The 25,360-nt window shown below is 37.4% G+C and overlaps 1 protein-coding gene and 1 non-coding gene across 2 annotated transcripts in view; both read right to left on the bottom strand.

The window, feature by feature from the left end:
- LOC149314412 (otogelin-like) overlaps positions 1 to 25,360 on the bottom strand; it is a 164,617-nt gene that overhangs the window by 94,853 nt on the left and 44,404 nt on the right. Inside the window, exons 21-29 of the mRNA XM_089523100.1 lie at positions 25,287 to 25,330; positions 22,965 to 23,115; positions 15,625 to 15,732; positions 12,018 to 12,156; positions 7,459 to 7,593; positions 5,777 to 5,923; positions 5,493 to 5,612; positions 3,335 to 3,451; positions 2,077 to 2,233 (exon numbers count right to left, since the gene is read on the bottom strand). Coding sequence (XP_089379226.1) covers positions 2,077 to 2,233; positions 3,335 to 3,451; positions 5,493 to 5,612; positions 5,777 to 5,923; positions 7,459 to 7,593; positions 12,018 to 12,156; positions 15,625 to 15,732; positions 22,965 to 23,115; positions 25,287 to 25,330 — 1,118 coding nt within the window. The remainder of the gene's footprint in view (positions 1 to 2,076; positions 2,234 to 3,334; positions 3,452 to 5,492; positions 5,613 to 5,776; positions 5,924 to 7,458; positions 7,594 to 12,017; positions 12,157 to 15,624; positions 15,733 to 22,964; positions 23,116 to 25,286; positions 25,331 to 25,360) is intronic.
- On the bottom strand, positions 1,507 to 1,671 carry LOC149314413 (U1 spliceosomal RNA). The gene has a single exon (XR_016281190.1). It is a non-coding gene; the product is annotated as a U1 spliceosomal RNA (small nuclear RNA).

A 25,360-nucleotide genomic window follows, 5' to 3' on the forward strand; every position in this document is an offset into this window, starting at 1 on the left:
CCAAACAGGCTTTGTATACAAGTTTTCCTGCTAAGTAAGTGCATGTCATAAGCATTTGAATTAAAATTACCATATTGAAATCAAATCATATGTTTTTAAAAATTTTATTTGGTGCGCGTTGAAAGAGGAGTAGTCTTATACGGCAAGTATATCCCAAACTCTGTATTTTAACTGGAAAAGTTGGGGGTTGTCTTATATGCCCAGTCGTCTTATATGTCGGAAAATACGGTAATAATAATCACATTTCTAACAGAACAATACTCCGAATTTAAAGCCACATAAATTCTTTAAATGAAGGATCGTACAAAAATCCAAAAACTAAACCATGCAATCTGTATTTAAAACCTGGTATGCTTTACCTATAAAAAGAGTTGTGGCTAAACAAATTAGTGTTTGTCATTCTCTCTTGCATGGATCTCCCTCCTCCTAACTATAGATGTTAACGGTGTATTTGCGATTTCTTGGAAATCACAGAAAAATAAGCCTCTTTTTAACATAAAAAGATATACAGGAATCCAGTAGCACCTTTGAGACTAACTAGTTTATTCTAATATAAGCTTTCATGGACTCTAGTCCATTTCATCAGATACAATGTGCATCTGTCTGATGAAATGGAGTCTGCAAAAGCTTATGCTATAATAAAGGTATTGCTGAGTTCCTAAATGATTTTTATGCTAAAACAGACTAGCATGAGTATCTCTTTGGAAACATCCTCTTTTCTATATTCCTTCACCTCACAGGAACAGAGAACAGATTACTAGAAACAAATAAACATTATCAGTAGTTCTCTTTATGTTTACATAAATGATTATATATTTTCATGTAGTGTGCATCATATAACATATGGGTCTCATCACTTATAAATGTAACATACAAAAGAAAGAAAACTTATTATTAATTTTATGTATATGTTCCAGTTCTTGTCACCCTTGTCACCCTTTGTCTTGGCTTATGCTGCCTCCTTGGACCAACTGCGAATCTTAATGAGGAGAGGAAAAGATTCTTGTCTTTATATAAAAATAATCAAACAAATGGCAGCCAACATGATACACAATACAAAGACAGTATCCAAGTGCAAGCACTAAAATAACAGCAGCTTCAAACTCCAGCTGCAGCCACAATGCAGAAATAATGCAGTTTCACCACTTTAACTGCTATGGATAAATGCTATGAAAGTCTGGGATTTGTAGTTTTGTGAGATATTTAGCCTTCTCTGTCAGAGAGCTCTGGTGCACAACAAACTACAAATCTCAGGATTCTACAGCAGTGAGTTTTGGCAATTAAGGGCCCATACAGACAGGCCAAAATAAAGCTGCTTCAGATCACGTTGGAGGAATAATAATAATAATAATAATAATAATAATAATAATTTTATTTATATCCCGCCTCTCTACAAAAAGCAATCGGGGCAGCTTACAAAGTTAAAATATACAGTCCAAACCCTATACCCACCCCCCTTAAAATACAATTAAACAGTGTGGAATTAAAAACATAAAACATACTTAAAAAAACAATACAATAACTGTGGTGAAGTCCTACCACAAATTATGAAGTCGAGTTTCCCACATTTGGGGAAATCGCAGGGGTCAGCACACCCGGAGTGCAATGAATGAGCCTTACCCTGGGAAAACCACCTTCATGATCATGGTGTCTCCCCTGGCAGGTATGTTGTTTAAATGATGCATGCGTCCTAAGAGTCTGGAAGCCACACCAAAGCCAAGTTATTTTGGCCTGTCTGTATGGGCCTACATTGGTGTCAAATTGGATTATTTCTGGAGTGTAGATGCAGTCTCCATCACATTCTTCCTTTTTATGAATCAATAACTGATCTGATTCATGAGGGGCCAATATAAAGATGAATACAGACAAGCTCAATCAGAAGTTAAATATTCAGGAGATCCAATTCCTTCACATTCCTCTAAGCTCTGTTCTCATCACTCCAAGCCCTGATCTCATAGTGATACCATTAGAAATAGCAATTATTTTGCTGATTCCTAGAAGGGCCCTACAGAAATGTTAGCTTAAAGGTATAAGTTGTCAAACTGCTGAACCTCTTATTCTGATTATCATACTTACGACACAGTCTAGGAGATCTCCAATCTACCATAATGCCCTGTTGACAACACTGATGTGCATATGCTGCAACACTTGTACAGAAACATTCACAGTCTCCTCCCTGGTTGCAACCACACGTGTCTGTCAAACAGTTTGAATAAAACCAGGTGACATCAACCTAATGAAGATAATGCAGTATTATTGTAGCATAATTATCTGCACAATGGCAGAAGTGTTTTCAATACATGCTCACAATTATTTGAAGAGCAAGCTTTAGAACATTTTAGCTAAATTTTACATTTTATTTTAACAGGATATGACAAGCATCACTTATTATTTATTTATACAAAGCATTATGAACATCATTTTAAGTTAGCTCCTGCTGGTGGAAAAGTCTCCTGAGAAGAGCTCTGGTAATATAGGAGACAGAGTCATGTGGTCTGTCCATTGCTTGCATGTGGGGTGTGGAGGGTGCTATTACATCTTATGCCCCACAGCTCACACCTGTCCCCCTAAACCACTCAAGAAAGTGTTCTAAAAGTTTTTTTCGATAAAAACACTTCCTTGGCCAAATTCAGTTTAAAAGCATTGTCTTGTCCCCCACATCCAGCAAAAAAAAAAAAAAAAGTCCAAAATGCCTTTTTGATGGAAATAAGTGACTACTTATGGTATGTCACTTCTAGTCTCACAAAATGGCAGCCATGGCAGTGTGCTGTGGCCCTACCAACTGCCAAAAGGAACTGAAAATGGCCTTCTAAGTCCCAGAGCATGCAGTTATTGACTCCAGTTATTGGCAGGGTAAAGGTTACTCTTCTTTATTTTTCCATCTTGATGCAGCATGTTACATCTCTCTCTGCAGAAAACCCTCTGCAAACAGCTGAGAGACTTTCTAGAAATGGTAAGGGGGAAAGGCAATTAGGAAAAACATGGCATTCTCCTTTTCCATCAAGAGGATATTCTGTTGAATACCAATCCTAGCCATGAATAAAAGAACTTTGTCAAGCATCACAGATTACTGTATCTTGGCATTCACCACCTGTATGCAAATGGGAATTCACACAACCAGTTTTTCCCCCAAATCAGGGTAGTTTCATATTCAACATCAGCCCTGTGCACAAGAGATCACCTGGAAGCCAATACATCACTCATCTTATATGTTTCTTTGCTATTGTAATAGATTATAAGTGCAACATCAGGAGTTCTGTATTATTCTAAAATGTGGTACATAATAAGCTTGTGATGCTGATTCTTTTAAATATTTCATTTACTAATAACTCACCACAGGATGGCAAGACTCAAATATTTCACTTAATAATATTCCACATTCTTTCTTGGCAAATGGTTCTCTCAGTGGATTTAAAATGCATGGATGCCGAATGTCAGAGCTGTCAACACACTGAGTCCAAGAAGAAGAAGAAAAAACATAAATCAGAAATGATTCTTACAATCAATATGGTTTTCTATCTGTTAAAATAATAATGAGATATAGCTTGGACTGAGAGCCATTGTGGTGCAGGGTTTTTGAGTGTTAGCCAAGGATTCCAAATTTGAGTATGGATTCCTGCTTAATCATAAAACCCAAATGGGTGACCCTGGGAAAATCACATACTTTCAGCCTCAGAGGAAGGCAGTGACAAACCACCTCTGAATAAATCTTGCCAAGAAAAGCCTATGATAGGGTTGCCATAAATCAGGATTGACTTCAAGGCACTTAACAACAATCAAACAGCTTGCACTAGATTGGTCAAGAATCCATAAGGGGCATGCATTTATCTCATAGTCTTGTTAATAACGCTGTACTTCAATACATTAATTGGGGCTAAATAGGTTTTGAAACTTAACTAGATCCTCCCCAAATAAGCAGCTAGATGCACAGAAGAACAGACCACAACTCACTTTAACATGTGAAGAATATTTCCTTACCAGCCCTGGAAAGGCCCCTATATGGAGGAAGTGTACACTTTACCAGGCCCATAGGAACATGGCATAGGCTGCAATTCACAATACACTGAGGAAAAATCAAGGATAAACTGCAGCTGACATCTGAGGACATTTACATAAACTTACATATGTATCACTGCATCTTGTGTCCAAATCATGTGCTGGTGTCAATCAGAAGCACAGAGCAATTTCAAGTAACATTCTGAATTGCTGGGCCTTCTGGCCTGCCCCCAGCCTAAGATTTTTCTCTAAGAAGAGAGAGTTCTTATTCAGTTAGACTAGGACTGTGAGACTGAAAGCCAGATTTATTCCCCTCTAATACAGTCTATCACATCACAAAGTCCAAGTCCTAGATTTCCTTGTACGTAAGTGGGAGGAAGAAACAACTGGTGGGAGAGTCAAAACAACATATCCTAAGACAAGAAACCCTCCAGCACATCACCAATAAAAACTGGGACACATGTGGCCAAGCAACCTCTGAGAGTGATTAAGAAGACAAAAGTTATAAACGCGGAAGAACACACAAACTAGGAGAAACCACAGCAGTTTCCTTTTCTATGAGTCTGCTGGGAAAGTTAAGATTTTTCCCTCCTCCTGAATTAATTGAGTGCAAACTACTTTTGCACTTTGAACCCAGTTTACACCAAGTGAAATATGTTTCAGGGGAAAGTGGCAATGGAGAGAAAGGGGGACATTTTAAAAGCAGCTGAAAAAGTGTGATCTCTGATCATTCATTGGGACTGTCCCTGCCAAATCAGGATAGTTAGAGGGTATGAGACAGTGGGAACAAGTGTTGTTGCTGCTACTGCTTCCTATAGGCTCTGCAGAGCTCCAGGGGAGTATCTAATTCACTCACAGCCACAGTTTCATTGCAACTGTGCTCAGATTCAAAGCAACTAATAACATTTCTTTTGTGTTCCATTCAGTCTCAAAATATATCACTCTACAATCTGGAGAATGGGGAAAAGCTATAGATATAAAGTAATAGGCTTTTATACATATCTCTAGACCAGCGTTGCCAATTTCCGGGGAATTCCCCAGAATCCGGGGAATTTAATTAATTTCTTTCTGTGGATTTTGACTGAATAATCCGGTACATATTGGGGAATTCCATGGATTTTGGTAAAACATCCCAGAGAATATCTTCAAGGCTTATTGGCAACACTATTCTAGACACAAGACATAGTTTATCTTCAATTTTTCCTTATGCTATTGGAAACCGTAGCCTGGGTCAGGTCCCTCTGGACCCCTCTGGACTTCAGAGCTCTGGTAAAATGCACCTCTCACAAACACATATGGGGTTCTTGCCTACTTCAGAAGCTATTCCTCCAATATGTACATAAGAATGGAAGGAGCTAGCATGCATTTCCTATTTATAGCTCTTTGTATGTTGATTATTAAAAATAATTAGAACTACAGAATGATAAATATTGTTGTTATTTATCTTTAACAATTTGTAATGAAATTGGATGAATGATTATTCAATTTTTATTTACCTCTCCAGCTGCCCAGCTACTCCCAAATTCCTGTGCATTTGTTAATTCAAAATTTTCTGGAGTCCTCATTTCATTTATTGTCTTTGAGTCAAAATTTCCACATAAGCCAGTCAGCTCACCCTAGAAAGGAAATAAAATTAACAAACAAAACTATGGCATTTCAAACCCCACTGGTTTTAGTGAGGGAATTAAGCACAACCTATTTCCCACTGAAATCAACAAGGACTTCAAAGAGATTCACTGTCAATACTTTGTGCCCACAAGAGGAGTCAATTTTTACTTACCTGCCATTGAGGCCCTGTCTCCACATGAACAGTTGTTCTTTGGTCCCACATTACTGTGATGTGTTCATTAGGAAAATTAACAAATGTGAAAAATCCAGCTTTCCATATATGTATTTGCTGTAGTTTGTCTATGTAACTCAATGGACTCTAGCAATAAATAAATAAATAAATAATCAGACTATTTATAAGCAGACCACAAAAAATCCAACAATACTGAAGGTAACTTTAAAACACCTTTTAAAATGATGTTTAAACTTAGAAACCCTTTTATGTTTCTGATTTAGGTAAATGTTATTTATTACACAGTTCTGACTTTTTTTAGACTGTATGTAAATAATGGGTACAATCTAATACAATCCAAGAAACAGTACATGTGCTTAAATGTGGTTTTCGACAGATCTTAAACATGCAGAAACAAACATTGGCCTACCTTGTGATATGTTTGTTTTCAGCGATAAAGGCGGAGGAATCCTTGAGTCTGGTTCTTGCCTATTGGAGTGAATGAAGGGAACCAACTCGCTCAAGGATCCCTCCCCTTCATCGCTGGAAAAAAGCCTACCTACACAGGAGCCTGTGGCTTCACAAAGGAAGGAGATATGCTGGATTCCAAGGCATCTTCTTTGAGTTGCAAATGGACATTAAATTTCCTTGACTTTGAAAATCTCCCAGTGACCACATGGCAAAAGGAGGAGGTGCCAGCCTGCAGATAGCCCTCCCTGCCATCTGAACTAAGACCAGAAACAGAAAATACAGGCCTATGACTAACATAAAGAATTGCAGGAAAATCTCCAAAGTTCAGAGCCAAGGGATTTAGAATTAAGAAAGGTCTGGCTTCTCTAACCTTTCCACACCAGTACCTGCTTATCCCATTTGCAGCTGCACTGTTTGTTAATAAAGTTTATCCTAACACTGTTGACCTGTGTCATCATTCCTAGAGGAAGGACAATAACCAGCCAGTTATTTCTGCAAAACCCACAAGCATGGAAGATAGGCAGAGACCTTCCTCTGATATTTGGCACCCAATTGACTGATATTCAGAAACATATCTCTAACTCAGGTGTGATCAGGTGATACAGGTAGACAACAGAACCACAAATTGTTGGCCCTACCCTGGCTCCACACTCTGTATAGTTGAGCACTATTATTCTAGATGATTTATTTGGTGACTCATCAAACTGGTGGTTTTATCTTTACCAACCACTCAGCACTCCCTTAGTGCTCTCAACCAAGTATCCAATTTTCTTTCTGATTCTACCTAATTCAAAAAATATTGCCACCTTTTTGGTTTGTGTTTTATGACTACTGATTTGTTTTACCTGTGTCTTAATTGTTTTTGTTTTTTCCTTCAGATTAAACTCCCCAGGGAATTTCTATTGAAGGACAATGTATTAATGTCTTTTAAAAAATAAATAAGAAAAAAAGATTGGCTTTGAGCCTCTCTGATGAACTGCCTGCCTCCTCTAGGCTGCCAGCACTTCCAAGCAATCAAATTCTTAGATTCTCTGCATATAATAAACGCTATGATCTGGATTTTTGTATCTGATTGTTCTGAGATTGCAAGGATAGCTACATTTCATGCATGCCTTTGTAGCTTAATTAGTATGCATTTATTTTTAGTGCTTGCCATACAAACAAATCCATAGTCATACCAATATGTTTTCTTCTACATTGTTAGAGCTTACCGGATCTCCAGTGTCATCATCAAATATTATGAATGATTTTCCAATGTTAATGAAAATATACTTTCTGCAAATTATTCCAGTGTTAAAGCAGTTAACATTTTCTATAATGATGGAGAAACTAGTAACTGAGGAGCTCTATAGAAGACAGAGAAAAAGCAGCTCATTAAACTGACAAATAAACAGTGAAAACAAATTTATTATATTCACTTGATCATCTGACCTGCTAAATCCCAACCATTTCCTCTATCCCTTTCTATCTCTGAAAATAGGAAAGATGCAGAGATAGTTGGTGAAATGATGTAGGTAGGAATTTGCAATGTCATTGATCAGCATCCAAGGCAGCACTCACATTCTTGCACGGAGAAAGATCTTGTAGCACCTTTGAGATTAACTGAACAAAGAAGTTGGTAGCATGAGCTTTCACAGACTTAAGTCTACTTTCTCAGATGCATTTGGTGGAGTGGTAAGCCAGGGCCAGACTTATATATGCCCTAAGTATGTGAGAATGTCAATTTGAAGTCAAAATTCCATACATAAAAGATTTTGAATTCATATTGACATTCTGACACACTAAGGGCATATATAAATCAGTCCCTGGCTTATCACTCCACTGAATGCATCTTAGAAAGTAGACTTAAGTCTACAAAAGCTCATGCTATCAACTTCTTTCTTCAATTAGTCGCAAAGGTGCTCCAAGATCTTTTACATACTGATTCTATAGACTAACATCAGGCATTCATCTAAATATGGGGAAACAGACTCCTTTGGCTCTTACCCAAGCTGCTATCACAACTAGACCAAAGAGAAGGACGCCAAATTGAAAATACTCCAATCCAACACAGAAGCAGAAGTGTTTGCTGGAAGGGTAGATAGTGATAAAGAAACATGCATCTTATAAATATATTTACATACTTCCTTTGTGGGAGAGGGGAGAATATTCAATAGAGTGACTATCCTGAACTTCTTTCAGGGAAGGAAGGAATTGATTTCTTTGAGATTCAAGATCAGGTGCATGCCTCCAACACATTTGGGGATGGTAAAGTATATTGAATAAAAACTGAGTGCACCAAGGATTAATCAACTCGCTATATCGCTCCCTTCTGTGATCACCTGGTGGAGAAGGTTCTGCAGAAGGCAGTTTACAGAACTCTATGAAATGCCTTTGTAGAATTATATGGAGGACCTACATATCTGTAGTTATAACATCCCATCTGTGGGGAAAGGGCACTAGTCCTTGGTGAAACAAAGGAGTGGGGTTGTAGCTGCTTGTTGAAGTAAAGAGACAAAAACATTACTTAGAGTTGTGTGAAGGTTTCTTGTTGGAGGAGCAGTGCTTTGACTGATATTAAGAATATAAGGAAGAGGAATAGCTCTGAGAAGGCATTTTGCAATGTTGAAGAAGTGAAGAAAGAGAGACATGTTTAGGCGGGAACAGAATGAACCAGTATGACTTCGACTTGAATTGTTGGGAAGATTATGATTGGAGACCACAATTTATAGCCATCAACCTCATATTCTGGTTGTGATCCAACTTCTCATCTGTGGAGGATTGGAACAATCTTGGTTCATCAAATGGGAGCTCCTCAATCATGGACCTCACATCCAGGATCAGTCCAGCAGAATGGAGCCAGGCACGTCTATGGAAAATTGTGGCTTTGCCATGGTCTTCACACAACAGTCTTCAGCATGGTAATCTGCTGAGCCACCAAATTATGTGCTTCAGACTGGAAAACCACAAGTGCTTTTTTATCATTGTCCAACAGGTGATCAATGGGGGTGGGGGGGAGCAATCTCTTCCCAGAAGAATAGCTGGTAGGCAGCCATGCATTTGCTATTCTAAGGGAGAGTGCTGTCATGGAGTACATCTTATAGGAGACAGCATTGACCTTACATCCCTCCTTACTGGCCTGTAAATCATGGATCTTTTTGGAGGGCCTGAATTGTTCTGCTTCAACAATAATTAAATTTGATTATGGGTGCTTGAAAACCACAGCACAGTCCTATTCTTGCACTCAGTAGAGGTTTTTAAATAATAAATAAATAAAACTTATTTGTACCCCGCTTTTCTGTAAGAGAACAATCAAAGCGGCTAACATAGTTAAAACATCCACATACAATACTTACTGCATATAATAGCACAAAATCCCCCCTTGAAACAGAATTAAACACATTAGATTAAAATTAATTTTTAAAATAAGCTATTAGCAGCAATATAAACAATGGGCAGAATGGTAACGTGATATAAGAGCTGATCCTACTTGAAGTGGAGGGAACTGAGGTCAGAGTCTGTCTGCCAAGAATAGTGTGCCACTTTCCACAATACCAGCAGCATAGGAAACACTGTCAACTTATGTTTTGATGTTTGATCACTTTAAAGACTGGGTCTTGGACAGGTGGCTCAGGTTCTTTCATTTGAAGGCCTGGTAACTTAACCATTCTAGAAACCTGCTCCAAAAATGTGCCCAGGTCATCTGAGAGCAAACAAGGTTTTGATCTCTCATATGTGGGTCTAGGAAGAAAATGGGAGTATCTTCCACTGTTGAACGACTTGACTCTTTCTCTGATGATGACTCTGCACCTATTGATTATTTTAGGAGGCTGAAGTGATGGAGGAGTAGAGGTGGTGTCACATCTGTGTCAAGTTGAGGAAGACTGCACAGCAGTGGGGAAAATCATGATCAGTTGGATTGGAGGCTGAGTAGCTAGTTCCCTAACTGGGTGAGCAGAAAGAACTGGAACTCATGGAGGAAGTGGCAGTAACTTAGTGGCAGGCTAGAGATCGTCGCTGTAGAACATCTGGATTTGGAGGTATGGAAATGAGCAACCAATTGAAATGGAGTGGGGGTGCTCTCTGTAGTGGTCACCACAAACTGTATAATAGTTGTAATAAGGGTCCTATTTAGAATGGGAAGTTCACACAAATAAGATGGGTAACTGTCCCAGCAATAGAAATTTAGAATGCAAACCATCTCCCCAATAACAGTGATGTCTTGAACCCATGTAATAGCAGAGTGAGGAAGGGAAATGTTAAAATAGAGACTGAGAGTCTTCTTGGGACCAAGACCTACTTTGGGATCAAGTGAGAATGTAAGGCTGTGACACCCAATCAAGTTTGATGCATTCAACCACTCCAGCACCAGTCACCCTCAGGGTCGAATCTGGGGCCTTCTGAAGGTGACTGAGAGAATGATTTATCCAAAATCTCCTTTTCTGATAGGAACCAACAATTTGGACCTTGTCAGAATAAGAATCCATCTCCTTACCAATTATCATCAGAATAGGGTTAGGGGAATAATGTAGAGACAGGGTATGAGACAAAGATGGGTCATGGCTCTTGGGTGGAAGATCTTGATGTAGCTGAGACTTGGATGGTGAGGTTCAGTGGCCAGTCCTTATCTTCTCCTCCTATTCCTTCAGCTCCACTGTAGCTGGGGTTTTTTTTTCTGCACTTGATTCTCAAGGGACTTCCCTTGAGTGGATGGAACATCTCTTGATTTCTGCACCCTGTAAGCAAGGGGCTTCCTTGTGTATGGTGTGCTGCTGCTCAGTTGAGGAAGCCTGAACAATAGCCACAAGAGACTAACGTAACAAGTGATTCATCTGGTGCTCTATAGTTGAAGACGAACAGGAACAGGTAGCCACTGATGCCATATGAAATTATTTATTATAGGCTGCAAGGGCTTTCCACTGAAGAGTTTTAAGATGGGAAGCTCTATTTGCTTTGTAAAGATCTTGCAATGCAGCCATGACACAACCACATAATCCTCACTCAGGCAGAGGAGACAACAAATATGACAATCAGAATGTGGGATCTTCACCCCACAAGCTAGATAGTTCTTGAAAAAACCCTTCAAGGACATAAGTCGCCTGAGAAAAAAGAAGTGATGATGCAGGGAAAGCCAAAACTCTGAGACTTCTTCACGGTCCTAGCATAATGGTAGACAAAAAAAGGGGGAGGAGGGAGAGAGAAAGAGAAAAGAAAAGAAACCCTTTGTTTTATGGCTTATACAGTTGCAAATGAGGGGGTGGTGCTTTTGAAGCTTCCAAAGAGCTGGATGCAAAATGATACATGCATGTGAAATCACAGAGACCACAAAGAGGAATACAAACATATTTTGATTATATTCTGATTAATTAGTAAATACCCTAAAGGCACAATATTCCATCTGATCTTGTCAGCTCTGGTTATTACTTGGGTGGGAGACCACCAATGAATACCAAATACTGTAAGCTATATTTCTGAGGAAGGAATTGTCAAAACCACCTGAGTATTCCTTGTCTAACAAAACTCTATGAAATTAAAGGAGTCGCCATAAGTCCAAAGGCAACTTGAAGACATATACATACACATTACGTGTACACTCAACTGAAGAGTGTTTGATATATCTATGAGATGAAGTTTTATCTTCCAGTAGTGCTAGTTATTAAAGTTCATACAAAAGACTTTACTTTGTAATGCTTAATAAGCTAAATGCTTTTCTCTCACATGTTTTTAACTGCAGACCTTCTATCCAAGTCAAAATTCACAATCAATAAGTTATCCACTTAAAAAGTATTACCTTAACCAGGTAAACTTTACAATTTCCGATGTAATCAAATGAAAGCCCATCAAAAGTTCTGTAATGTCGATCTCCATATGTAGTACACATTGATGGGCAAGGGTGAAAAATGCACTCAAATGATCCATGACTGCAAATGCTGAAAAACAGGGAAACCAATAGTATCAACAGTAGCCACAATCTGGCATATATTAATAATGCCGAGAAACTCCAGTGAAAACAAAATATTAAAACTATCTGTCTCCAAGATACTGACATTCCTTCTGATTTATAGACCCTGCATAAACGCAAACCTCTTATACATGCAGTCTGGCTGTACATTTCAGTCATTAGAAAAGGATCTATCAGCATAAAGCAATGCACTCACAAACAGGCAACTCCTTAGAAATGGGTATGGGAAGTTACACTAGAGAGGTGTATTCTGTTTATTTACTTCCATTTCCAAGGCAGGTTGCTGGACATAACTGGATTCTGCAATGGCAGATAGTAGTGGTATAATGGCAATTCAGTTTAGAAATAATGATTGAATTTATGCTGAATTTATGTCATCTAAGAAATAAGGCAATCATGTAGCACTGTTTGTTGCTAGAAGCTTATTTTATTGTATTGTACATGTATTTTATTTATTAGAAGATCAGGTTAGCCTTATCTAATTCATGCTGAAACTATTTTACTCAGCATTATATACTCCAATCAACAATTTTAGCTTGTTCAAATCCTCATTTTAAATCAGTGGTTAGGAAACAAGAGGTCAAACAATAAATACTGAGACATGAAACTGCAAATATTCTTCCCTCACAAAACACACATTTATATCGTTTGAGTGTGTGTACATGTATGTATTTATTACTATAACAGTGACCAAAACATTTGAGATAAATATTTTACTTCAGACAAATACTGTATAGGTTTACAGAAGAAAAGTTGGTAACTTCCAAAAATACTGCAAGCATTTCTGAAATGAATGATGCACTCTTCACTGAACATACAACCTGCTGTAGGAAAGACAGATTACACCCCCAGGGGATGGCTCCTTTTTAAAAAAAAAAAAAAGAGTTAAAGTACAGTACTTACACTGACCCATGGACAAGTCAACCCAGTTTTTGGGGTCAATTTTTAACCTGAATTTCTAGAGTTATACATGAGTATACACATAAATAAGACACCAAATTCAGATGCTATACTGAATTTCCCTTTTATAGCTGGTGTTGTTTAAAATAATGAGGCCTTATTTTGGAAAGAGGTCCATAAAGAAATAAAAAAGGTTTTACCAATTAAAGGAAAATTAAGTCCGACAATGTATCTTCTAAACATTACTGAGAATTTTAAGGATGACTTAAATAAAGAAAGACTTTTATTTTATATGATAGTGGCGGCAAGATCTTCTGTCGCAAAAAAATGGAAGACGGAAGAACTACCTGCGATTGAAGAGTGGAGATTAAAGATGATGAGCTTTCTCGAGATGGATAAATTAACAACATTATTGGGAAAAGGAACACTAGATGATTTCTATCAGGTGTGGGATCCATGGTTAAAATATGTTCAATAAGGATTAATATAATAATATAATAAGACTCCAGGTGAAATAGTGGATAGAATAGTATGATTATGAGATTATTGGGGTGAGTGAATATTAGAATAGTAATAAGGAACTAGACTAGAAAATGGAAATATAGTTATAGAAGATTTAAAGATACATTTTAAGGTTTAAAAATTATTTATTTAAAGGGGGATATAAGAGTTTGTTGAAATTTGTAGCCACCAGAGAAAGGAGTGAATCCAAGACAAAGGAAGTAATAGGACAAGATAAGAAAGAGAAGAAGGAAATTTTATTATTTTTTTTCTTTATTCTTCTATCTGTCTGTATTATCTTTTATTTTTTATTGTATGATATGACTGATTTTTTATATTTTGTAATTGTAGCAATCAATAAAGTTTATTAAAAAAAAATAATGAGGCCTTTCCTTCATACACAAAGACTATTTCAAAGGCAATATCTTAATAACCACTTTTTGCTCTGACAATGTGATTCTGGTCTAGTATCTAGTTCAGCATTAGCCTGAGTCACAAACCTTATATAACAGAGATCCATAACAACATATATTTACATTTTACCAAACTCACATTGAGTATACAGGTACTGTAAAACATACTGGACATTTAACTAGAAATAAGGCCTGGTAGACATGTTGGCGGACAATGACTGGAAATGTATACTTTCACATATAATTTCTACTTGAGAGCTAGAAGAAAGAAAATACTAACAATCTAGTTATTTTCTTCCACTGTGTGTAGTTAAGAATCATGTTTTTAGTCTTCTCAGCTAATTTTTCTTCCTTTTGAGGGGGAAGAGGGAAAAACAGTTGCCTCATATCTTCATTATTCCTCTTACACTTAATAAAAGGGAAGATAATGTGTGCAAACAATCACTGAATGCTACAAATGCACAGGCCTTGGGGATCAAGGGTAGTAACCCGGGTCACATTACCTTCCTGCCAAGGAGAGATGGCTTGTAAGTTGCTTCATCAGATGGCCAAAAGGCTACAATGTCTTCTAGAGCAGATATTGAGAACCTGACAAGAGGCAGAGGCAGTCCGTCAGCACAAGGCTGGATTGGGCAAAAACATCCAGACAAGGCATTGACTAGTGCTGACTGCAACAGCCTGGATTACTGAAGGCTCTGTAGAGCTTTGTAGACTCAGTGGAAACAAGATGGCACAACAGACTAAACTGAGTTTAGGGGACTGGATGAAAAAAGTGACATACAGTATGGTAAAGATAGTGCTATGCAACTCCCTGATGCATGACATTTCATGATGGTTGCAACACCGTACAATACTACTGCTGTCAGGTTTGAAGATGGGAAGAAGCAGCATATGGAAACAACCATTTGTCCTCTTTGGGTTTCTAAATTAAGTATAAAGTGGTTCATAAAAATGATGATATAACCAAGATCTTTCTTATGAAAGTCTGCAGAAGCAGAAACTGCTGAGAAGCAGAGACCAGTTTGGTCATTTTTTTATTTTACAACTAGTGTTATAATTTGTTCATGGTTTCAGAAAACCTTGGTTTCAGTTTAAAATATGAAACAGATAGACAGGAATATATATGAAAAAGTGCTAAATTAAGAAAAGTAGTTTGAATTACATTGGAATCTTTGAAGTAAACAACATTTTATATGTTTCTGCATATATAAAGAGTGCCCCATGATTCTTTTCTGAAAAAAGTACAGCAGCTTTGACAGAAAGGAATTTGAAGTGGAGAACACAGGAGAAAGACTGGTGACTGGCCTTTCATCTGCACTCAGTTGTTCCTCTAGCTTTTCTCCCATGAGGTTTAAAATGTATGTTTCCAGATAGGGAGGAGATGTTTGCTCCTAAATCATTACACCTACAGATATTTTTTGGTCATTGCTATTTATTATTTCCCCAGTCCACTATTAGTAACTAGTTCATTAAAAGTATTTTCAGGAATTTATTTCAGTAAAAATAAATGCTACTTAAATACCAGAATATAATTATTAATATTTAAACAGGAAAAAACAGCAATGCAGAACCATTGTTATTTCAGGTGGAACATGAAGTTTGAAAAACAGGTTGACACTCACCAGGTATGGCAGGAAGAAATCACTTTGTCCCCAGGAAAATACTCTTTCCCTTTCCAAGAACATGGACATTCATCTGGTTTGAAGCATGCATCCCCATGTTTAACAAGGCTGTAAAAATATATAATTGTGGCTCATTGTCAATTTTATTTCATTTCTTCCTGCTCTAATTATATTCCTGGCTGTCACTGAAAAAAGGTTCTACCCCAAATAATGAAAGGTGATCTTGTTACCAGAAAATATCTATCCATAATCTAGTTTTCAGGAATAATCCTACCCCTGTAGCAACTCCCATAAGAGAATGTGTTTGTGTGTGGTTTTTGTTTTTTGAGAGGGGTGGAATCCTCTAGAATAGAAAACAAAATCAGAAATCAGTCAATGAGCATTTAGGTTTTGGTGCAAGATAATCAGTGCCAGCGTAATAAATGCAGCTTTTGAGACAGTGGTTCACACGATTACTGTTTTGTTCAATGCCTAGACTTAAATGGCACCAATGGTTTCACAGCAGCATTTTTATTAAAAGATGAATTAGCCCTCTGTAAAGTGAGCTGAGCAAAAGCAGCCATGTTTTCATCATCATGTCTGCTATTTCTAAATCATTTACCAAGGTCTTTGGTTATTTCATCAAGAAAACAATTTCAGAAAATACACATTTTATCTTAAATCTTATAATTTTCTTTAAAGGATATTAAGCATTTTTGTAGAAAGTACTGTTCAAAATGTTCTGTCAGCTTCTTGGATGGATAATGTATTACAAGTCTGAAAATTCCCACTGGTTTGAGCTCCCAACTAAATAGGCCACATTCAGAGAGAAAGAGCATCACTTTGACAAGACAAGACCAAAGTGCTAGTTTCATCTCTGTAATATTATCCTGCATAAAACAAGTGCTAACAGCTTTCTCTGTTGAAAAGCCAAGCAGCCAGATTAATTTCAATGAGCTAAGAATTCATAAAAACAAAATGTCATCTAGATGGCAAATGAATTTTTTTACATGACTGCCATTATGTCTAAATGTCAAATTTTCAATATGCAGCCTACAGACAAACTGAAATGACACACCTGGTCACTGAGACTATAATTCAGCCAATATGATTCAGTTTCATTGGCATTTCAATGATGTGCCATACTGGCATCTTCAAATAACAGCCACTACTATCAGTAACTAATATCCCTATGCATGGACATCCACACAGTGATGAAACTGAGATGCATAAAATTCCACACAAAAAACCCAAAACATTTTTACTAAGGAGAGCTTTGAAGAAACAATCACTCCATGAATCGTTATGAAAGCATTAGTAGTCAATTGCAGAACAAGGCATTAATACTGCCTCTGCTGCATGTGCTTTAGAACATCTGGCATCTTTCCACCCCACCTTAGAGGTTTGTGGTAAGAAAGTGGAGGGAGGAATCCAACTACTAACAGAGCATAGATTATTTTTGAGCTATTCTCTTGTCCTTGCACAGAGTGCATTCTCAAATGAAGCATGCCCTCATCTTCCTTACCCCAGGAACTCTCAGATCAACATGGTCTGAATCACCATGTAAGAAGGAACAGCAACAGCCCCTCCTGATGGCTGCTGAGTCTGGGAGTTTTTTGGACACTGTGCAAGTCAAGAGATTAGCCCTCTGTGCTGCATCCAAAAGGTGACTTACACACCTATAAGTAGCATATATAGGTGCATAAATCACTAACAGAACATTGGCCAAAATATACATTTTTGTCTCTTTAACACTCCAAGTTTCCAAAAGATAACATTATAGTTATTGTCAAAAGTTCATATCCCACTACAGCAGTAGAGAACATGTGAGTCTCCAGGTGCCCCTAGATTGTAACTCCTATCAACTCTAGCCCACGGTCAATGATGAGGAAGTTCTAGTCTAACACAACCTGTTGGCCCATTCATCCCCCATCCCTGTCCTGTTATTTCTTAGCATTGTTCAGGCAGTGGTACTCTAAACCAATATGCTTAGCTAAAAGAAAGCTAAGTGACATTTAGCTTGAGCTAAATTTCTGTTAGGTTAACACAAAAATCAAAATATCTTTCTATCAGACTAGTAACAAATTTTTAATTTCTAGTTTGTTTTAAAGGGTTTGAGTAGATTTGTTTAGTTTTTTTTAACAAATCAGTTAAAGTAAATATTTTGGATTATAAAAGTATCTGAAATTGCCTAGAATATCAGCATGCATGGCTTGTTAATATTTAGATATATGAATTTAAATATATTATGTATATATGCAAGGAGGGGAACGAAAGGAAGAGCTACATTTACTTACAATCTACACAGTACGTATTTCTTAAAATACAGTTATTTAAATAGTGCACACATGCATATCGAGATATATTTGCACTAAAGAAAGCAAAGATTTTGAGATAATAATTTCTGAACTCTATGCTTAGGTACAGCATAGTAGAAGTTCCTTTAAAAAATGTTTTTGCTTGTTTCTAGTCTGTTTGCATTTGCTTTTTAAAATGTTCACAAACAATGATAGCATTATTTAGCCCAGTATCTGAAGCAACACAATAATTTCTTAACTATCAAGAAGCTGCTGGCAAATGAAGTACAATGGGACCTTGGTATCCACTAAGGTTTGGTTCCAGAACTCCCTGTACATAACAAATCCATGGAAGCGGAAGTCCCATTAAATACAATGGTGTAGTAAAATGGTGTCCCTTATATAAAATGGCAAAAACAAGATTTGCTTTTTGAAATTTATATATATATATATATATATATATATATTCAAGTTGTGAGTGGCTGAATCCATGGATGAAGAATCCTTGGATATGGAAGGCTGACCATATCTATTGTTTTCTCATTATCCAATGAACAACATATAAGGAGATCTCCTCATAAATGCAGTGTCTAAGCTGCACCATTAATTATAGAAGTGATGTAAATTAGCCTCTACAGTATGTACTAAATGAAATATTAATAAGACCAGTGTCTTTAGACTGAGAGATGCACTAAACTGGAAGTCATTTTACAGCAGACTATCTATGAAAGTCACACATTCATAATACTAGCGTGTCTGGATATTGTAGCTCAAAGTCCAGGTAGATGAGGCTATTTGCTAGATCAGTATTATTGCAAAATACATACTTTAATTAGCTTCTGAAAGTCAAAATTAACACTTGCCGTATTGCAACATCATTATCCCATGATCTGGCTTTTCCAAGAGCATTTTAAAAGTGACATTTATGTTCACAATGCACAAAAAACGGGGTTAAATCTTAATCCAGTAGAAACCACACAGCTTGGATGGATTTAAGACTTTTCTTAAAATAAAAAAAAATGTATTTTAAGGCTAAGAACAAAAATCTCCTAGGAAGTTCTCCTGCATCACTTCAATCAATATGAACTGGGATTGACCCAGAAGTACTCCCTAGTAGATAGTTCTGCAAACTCTTAACTATATGGATTTATTTTGCAAATTATCCTTTTAACTCTATGGCAGTATTACCATTTAACATAAAGTAAAATACTGTGAGCTATTAGGGGAAAGGTTTTTAAGTTTATGTGTTTTTAAGTTTAACATTACCCACCTGAAACATGAGACTTTTGATCAATCTTGTATTTATTTTATATTGTGTAATGAGAAAACCTTATATCAATGAAAAAAGCAAAATTGGTAAATTATAATAACCATTTGAGTTATAACAACCAATTCATGATTGTGGATTTTTGTTTAGGAAAAAGAATTAAACATCAAATAAATAATATGAAGTTGCTATTAACCAATGGATGGCTTAGTGATTGTGGGAATATATAACTGTAATACACATTATTCAAACATCTAAATTAGAAATTTTATAGGGTTGTATAATATTTCAGTGGCATCACTCCAGGAGGTATCATCCAGTGTGAGTGCCCAGAAGGACTGGGGGGCAGCAGTGGACTGCCTCATTTGTCTGCCACGCAGCCTTTTTTGTAAAAGAGAGATTACTTGAATTTATAAAATATAGAATTTCAGTGTTCATATTTGGTACAATGAGCTTTCTGAAGTTTATGTATTTGTATGTATCACTTTCAACTATACATGTTTTTTTCTTTTGTATATTTGAAATGGGAAAAAATAAAAATTGAAATACTTTGCAGATAAGCTGCTGTGCATTTCACTCAGAGATAACAGAAGGGTACTGCTGTCACAAAAGGTGGCTTCAAAATTACATTCCTTTTGAGGTATAAATTCTGTAATTCTTTTGACTATTGAAAAGAAACCTTCTTGAACTCCATTAAAATCATTATTTTTTGTGTGTAAATTAGAAAGTGATGATTTTTTTCCCCTATTCTTTTTTAAACAAACATTTCAGGAATTCATGTAAGCTTCTTATAAGTTATTTGATCCAGTACACCAGCTGTTAATACAATGAGAAGCCGTTTTAATTTTGGAGTGAGGAAAAAAGTTCACAAAATATTCATTCCTCTTCTAACTTCACTTTCAGATAAATACTAGTGATGATAGCAAGATTTACTTCTCTGTACCATATCTTATGAACTGAACTTAACATCCCTGGAAGGTTGTTCCTTAATTTCTATCACTACAGATGCCCACTCAGCTAACAAGGCTTATGCTACACCCAGCCTGGCATCTCAAAAACTGAAAGAATAATTATTCCAGAACAAGAGTTCCTAAAAAAATGTAGTTTAACACAGTTCCTGACCCCTTAATATATATTTAGTAAAGGCTTAGAGAACCAGTGTAGTGCAGTGGTTTGGGTGTCACACTAGGATTCCAAGAGACTGGAGGTTGACTTCCTTTTCGGCTATGGAAACCCGTTGGGTGATCATAGGCAAGTTACACGTGCTCTTACACATACAGTAAGGCAACTGCAAATCTCCCCTGAATAAATCTTGCTAATAAAACCTTATAATAGTGTCTCCATATGCCATAGTCAACTTGAACACACATAATAACAACAAGACATAGGCTGCATCTGCAATGCAGAAATAATGCAGTTTGACACCACTTTAGCTGGTGCCACAACAAACTATGGTTTCCAGAATTCCATAGCATTGAGCCACGGCAGTTAAGTGGTGTAAAACTGGATTATTTCTGCAGTGTGGATGCATCCTTAGCCAATCATCCCTGAAATTCCTTAAGCCTAACATTGGAAAGCACAGTTCAAGAATAATGGGAACCAAATGTCCGAATTAACTTTAGGAAAACTGGATTCTTTCTCAATAGGTGAAGAACGTATTGGGATTGGGCTCAGAGGCACCAGGTGTAGAACGTTTGTTTGCCTGCTGTGATAAATTTGCTGGGTTGTTCAAGAAGAAAACTCCTCATATTTGCTCAGCACTTGATGCCACAATTATTACATAGTTTGGAGAACTGTCCAGTGTTTTGTCTGCTTAAATTTCTAGAGATCAGTTTCATTTGCTGTAGCCTGATGATTTAGTCAAGATTCTTGAATCAGTTCAGACCACAACATGTAAATTTGATATTTGCACATCTTGGCTAATAAAATCTTGGTAAGGTGGATTGAGGGGGGCAGAGGATGATAAATGCCATATAGAGAGGTGCCTTCAGGCTTGAAGGGGGGTGTAATGCATCCTTTTCTATAGAGGACCTCTATGGATCCAGAACTATGTGACAGAAACTGCCCCATTGCTAATATGCCCTTTGTCAGTAAGGTATTTATGTGTATGGCTGCTGAGTAATGTCACATATTCCTGGACTCTTTGCTTTCAGGTGTTTGTTTACCTCACCGAAAACCTGCTCTGGATGAACAACAGGGGAATGCTGCACTGTTGATTTTCCTGGATCTTTTGGCAGATTTCAATACTATTTACTGTGGTATCTTATGGGACTTGTAGTAGTTCTGCTACTGTGTACCTGTAGTGCAATGGTTCCACTACTATCTACAGGAACAGTTCCAGACAGTGGAATTCAGAAACTCATATTCAGCCCCATGGGCATTAAGCTGTGCGGTACCAAACGGTTACACTTTTTCTCCCATGCTATTCAATACCTATATGATGCTCCTGGGTGAGCAGAGTTTTGGGGCTGGGTGCCATCAATATACTAATAACATTTCCCTCTACTAACACAAGAGTCAGATGAGACTTTGCAGATGCTGGACTAAGTACCTGGAGGCTGTATTGTGCTTGATGATGGTGAACAAACTGGAATTGAATCCCAGTAAGACACAGGCTCTGTGGATGATAGTTCTTGACTCTGGAAACTGGGTAAGTGACCTGACTTATATTTCTTCTGAGGGAGTGTGTACATAGCTGGGAGTATTTTGTTTGTCAGTAGAAGTCCAGCTGGACTCTCTGGCTTGGAGTCATGGGCCCAGCTTCAAGTATTCCTTCAGCTGCAGCCTTTCTTAGATAATTGGAAAACTGCAATACTACATGAACAGATAACTTCCTGACCAGGCTACTGCTATGTGTTCTATGCTGGACTGCCTTTAAAGATAACTCTGATATTGCAGCTAATAAAAAATAAAACAGCTGGACTACTGACGAACACTGTATGGAAACTATATAACACTCTCTTACAGCACCCCACTTGTGGTATACTCTCCAGTTCCAAACCCCACTGACACAGCACTATTGTCATTCTAGGGACAAGTAAAAACATGGCTTTTTACTAATGCCTTTGGGCCTAGTTGATTTTGTACATGTGCATACAATAGTTTGTAATTGTCTTAAACTATTTTAACTATTTTTAAACTGTCTTGCTTTACACTGTTAAATTTTTTAATGTGTTTTCAGTATGCTTACATTTTCTCATTGTTTTAAATTGTTCTGCTTAAATTGATTATATGCCACCCTGGGATCCTTAGATACAGGACAGCATATAATAGTTCAATAAATAAATAAAATGAATAAATTTTTATAGCATAACTCACATGGGCTCAGCCCATTCCAAATCACGCTGAGGGGAATCCACTCATTCCTTTTCATGAGCCTCAGGATTATATGTACCTATGCAGAAAATGCACACACTGAAATACTGATGATGTTAAGCTTTATTAAAAAGAAGTTATCGCCAAGACATATAAAATGGCTTGACCTGTACATGCTACAATCAAGCCTCCTATCATACAATATCTATGAAACTATGAAACTACTCAAGAAAAACCCTTCAGTATTATTCAACATACAGATGGGGGGGGAGTGATTTTGAAATGGTATATATCTTTCTCTTAGCTAGATATCATAATCTTTAGGCCTACAAAAGCAAAAACTCTCCATTCATTTCTATACAGGGAAATACTCTAACGTATACGGAAACCATTACATAAATCCAACCATCCCATTATAAAAAAAGAAAGCAAAAGTAGTCTTATAGCACCTTTAAGACTAATGAAATTATTTTTTTACTTACCCATATGGGCATGTGCACCCTGAAAAACAGGGAAGATGGGCAGACACGGTGAGGTTTAATAGCTGGTTTTCACATGTTCTCTCCCTGCCAAGTTCCATGGTTTGAGGTTCACTGCAATTTATATAGATTTGGCCATCTGGACAGTCATGGACTTAGAAAGAAAAAAACAAAGTCACAAATCACATTCAGTTTGCTACTTAAAATATGGAGCCTACTGCTTGGGCATATAAGCTGGCTTCAATTCTGGATCCGGGATGCCCGGGATGTTATCATAATTGCCACTGATCTAACCAGGATGCTGCTGCCCTGATACATCCCAGGTCAAAGCCTCGCTCAGCTGGCCAATTTTTGAAATTGGAAAGTCCCTGACTTCAAAAATGAATGAATGAATGAATGAATCTTTATTTATATACCGCTATTCCAATGATCACAGCGGTTTGCAATCAGTTAAAATACAACAACAACAAATCCAATAAAAGAAATCCCCCCACATTAAGCAATAAAATACAAGCGATAAAAATATCCATCATTCAATCACCTTTTAAAACCAATAATACCAATAACACCAAGGACATCCATTACAGTACAAAAAAGTGCAGGCTGAGTGAGGCTTCAACCCAGGATGCATCCGGATGGCGGCATCCCAGCTAGATCGGTGGCAGTTTAGGTATGAAAACATCCAGGGGTATCCCAGATCCAGAACTGAAGCCAGAAGAGGTAAGGAAGAGTCAATCCCTCCATTTTGAATTAATAATACTAGAACTACAGTGTATCTGACCGTATGACAGGAGACTTGGGACAAACAACAGTAAATATATTTTTCTCACAATGCATAATGAATTTAGTGCTCAAAGATATGGGTGCATCTGCACTGCAGAAATAATGAAGTCTCTCTCTCTGCTTTAATTGCCATGGCTTAATGCTATGGAATTCTGGAAATTGCAGTTTTGTGAGATATTTAACTCTGGTGCCATAAGAAACTACAAATCCAACATCTAATTTTGTGACCGTCATTACCAGGTGCATCTGCACTGCAAAATTAATGTGGTTTGACACTGCTTTAATTGCCATGGCTCAGTGCTGAGGAATCTTAGGATTTGTAGTTTCTTGTGGCACCAGAGCTAAATATCTCACAAAACTGCAAATTCCAGAATTCTACAGCATTGAGCCATGGCAGTTAAAGCAGTGTCAAACCACATTACTTTTGCAGTGCAGATGCATCTGGTAGTGACGGCCACAAAATTAGATGGCTGTAAAAGGAGATTAGAGAAATGCATTAAGGATGAGGTGATCAGCAGCTAACAGGATCTGAGACAGGATCAGAAACCATTCCCAAGGGATCAACAGTAGAAAAGGGCTCCTGCCTTTGTCCCATGGTTGTGAGATTTCTGGAGACATCTGGCTGGCCACTGTAGGAGGCAGGATCTATACTAGGTAGAACTTTTGGTGTGATTAAACAGAGTGTTTGTTAGATACAGCTGTATACGGCCCTCCATATCTTCATATCCATGGATTCCTCATCCACAGATTCAACCATCCACAGCTTGAAATCATTCTTAAAATACCAAAAGTCAAAACTTGAATTTGTCATTTTATATAAGGGACACCCTTTTACTACACCATTGTATATAATGGGACTTGAGCATCCACAAATTTTGGTATCCACAGAGGGTCCTGGAGTCAAACCCTGGGAGGTACCAAGAGCCCACTTTATGTCTATTATTCCCACTGAAGTCAATAGACTCAAGAACATGCAGCACATTAAGACTCCAGCCTTTGTTTTCCTTCTCCAGGTCATCAACTTGTTCAAGGTTACTAACAGCCTGCTGGTCACTTGAATTTAACAACTGCAGTTGCTTTAACAGTCATAAGGGATCTTCAATAATGTTAACTGCTGTCACTGGTAGCATTGAAATAACTCAAAAACATATTTAAGGTTGGTAGAGCAGAAGGTTTCTTAGAGAAAGAAGGAACTGTAGCCCTCTCAAAATCCTATAACGATGGTTAAGATGATGGAACTGTTATGTCTCTACTGGGTCTATGCCTGATCTTTTACCACACTGAAGTCACCAACATACACTGAGTTAATTTTTTAAAAAAGTGTCATTGCAGAAACCACTGTTCTGGCTCCACTATTTTCATGTTCCCACTACCTCCATTATATTGCAGGTCCCATGACTTTGCCACACTTCAAGCAAGAACAGACCTAGCAGCAACTGCAGTTGTTTAACCTGCCCCTTCTTTAGACTTTCACACATATACACACATGCTTGGGGCTTTGGGTGGGGATTTCTGGTGAAATAGAAGGTTAATTTCACATACCAACTTTGTTTTCTTCACAGTTCATTATTCCATCTCTGCAATGGCTGAAAAAAATATAAATTGGGACAGTCAGA

The sequence above is a fragment of the Sceloporus occidentalis genome, unplaced genomic scaffold, assembly GCF_023333645.1.
Source record: "Sceloporus occidentalis isolate IW3139 unplaced genomic scaffold, rSceOcc1.0.p SCAF_4, whole genome shotgun sequence".
NCBI lineage: Eukaryota > Metazoa > Chordata > Lepidosauria > Squamata > Phrynosomatidae > Sceloporus > Sceloporus occidentalis.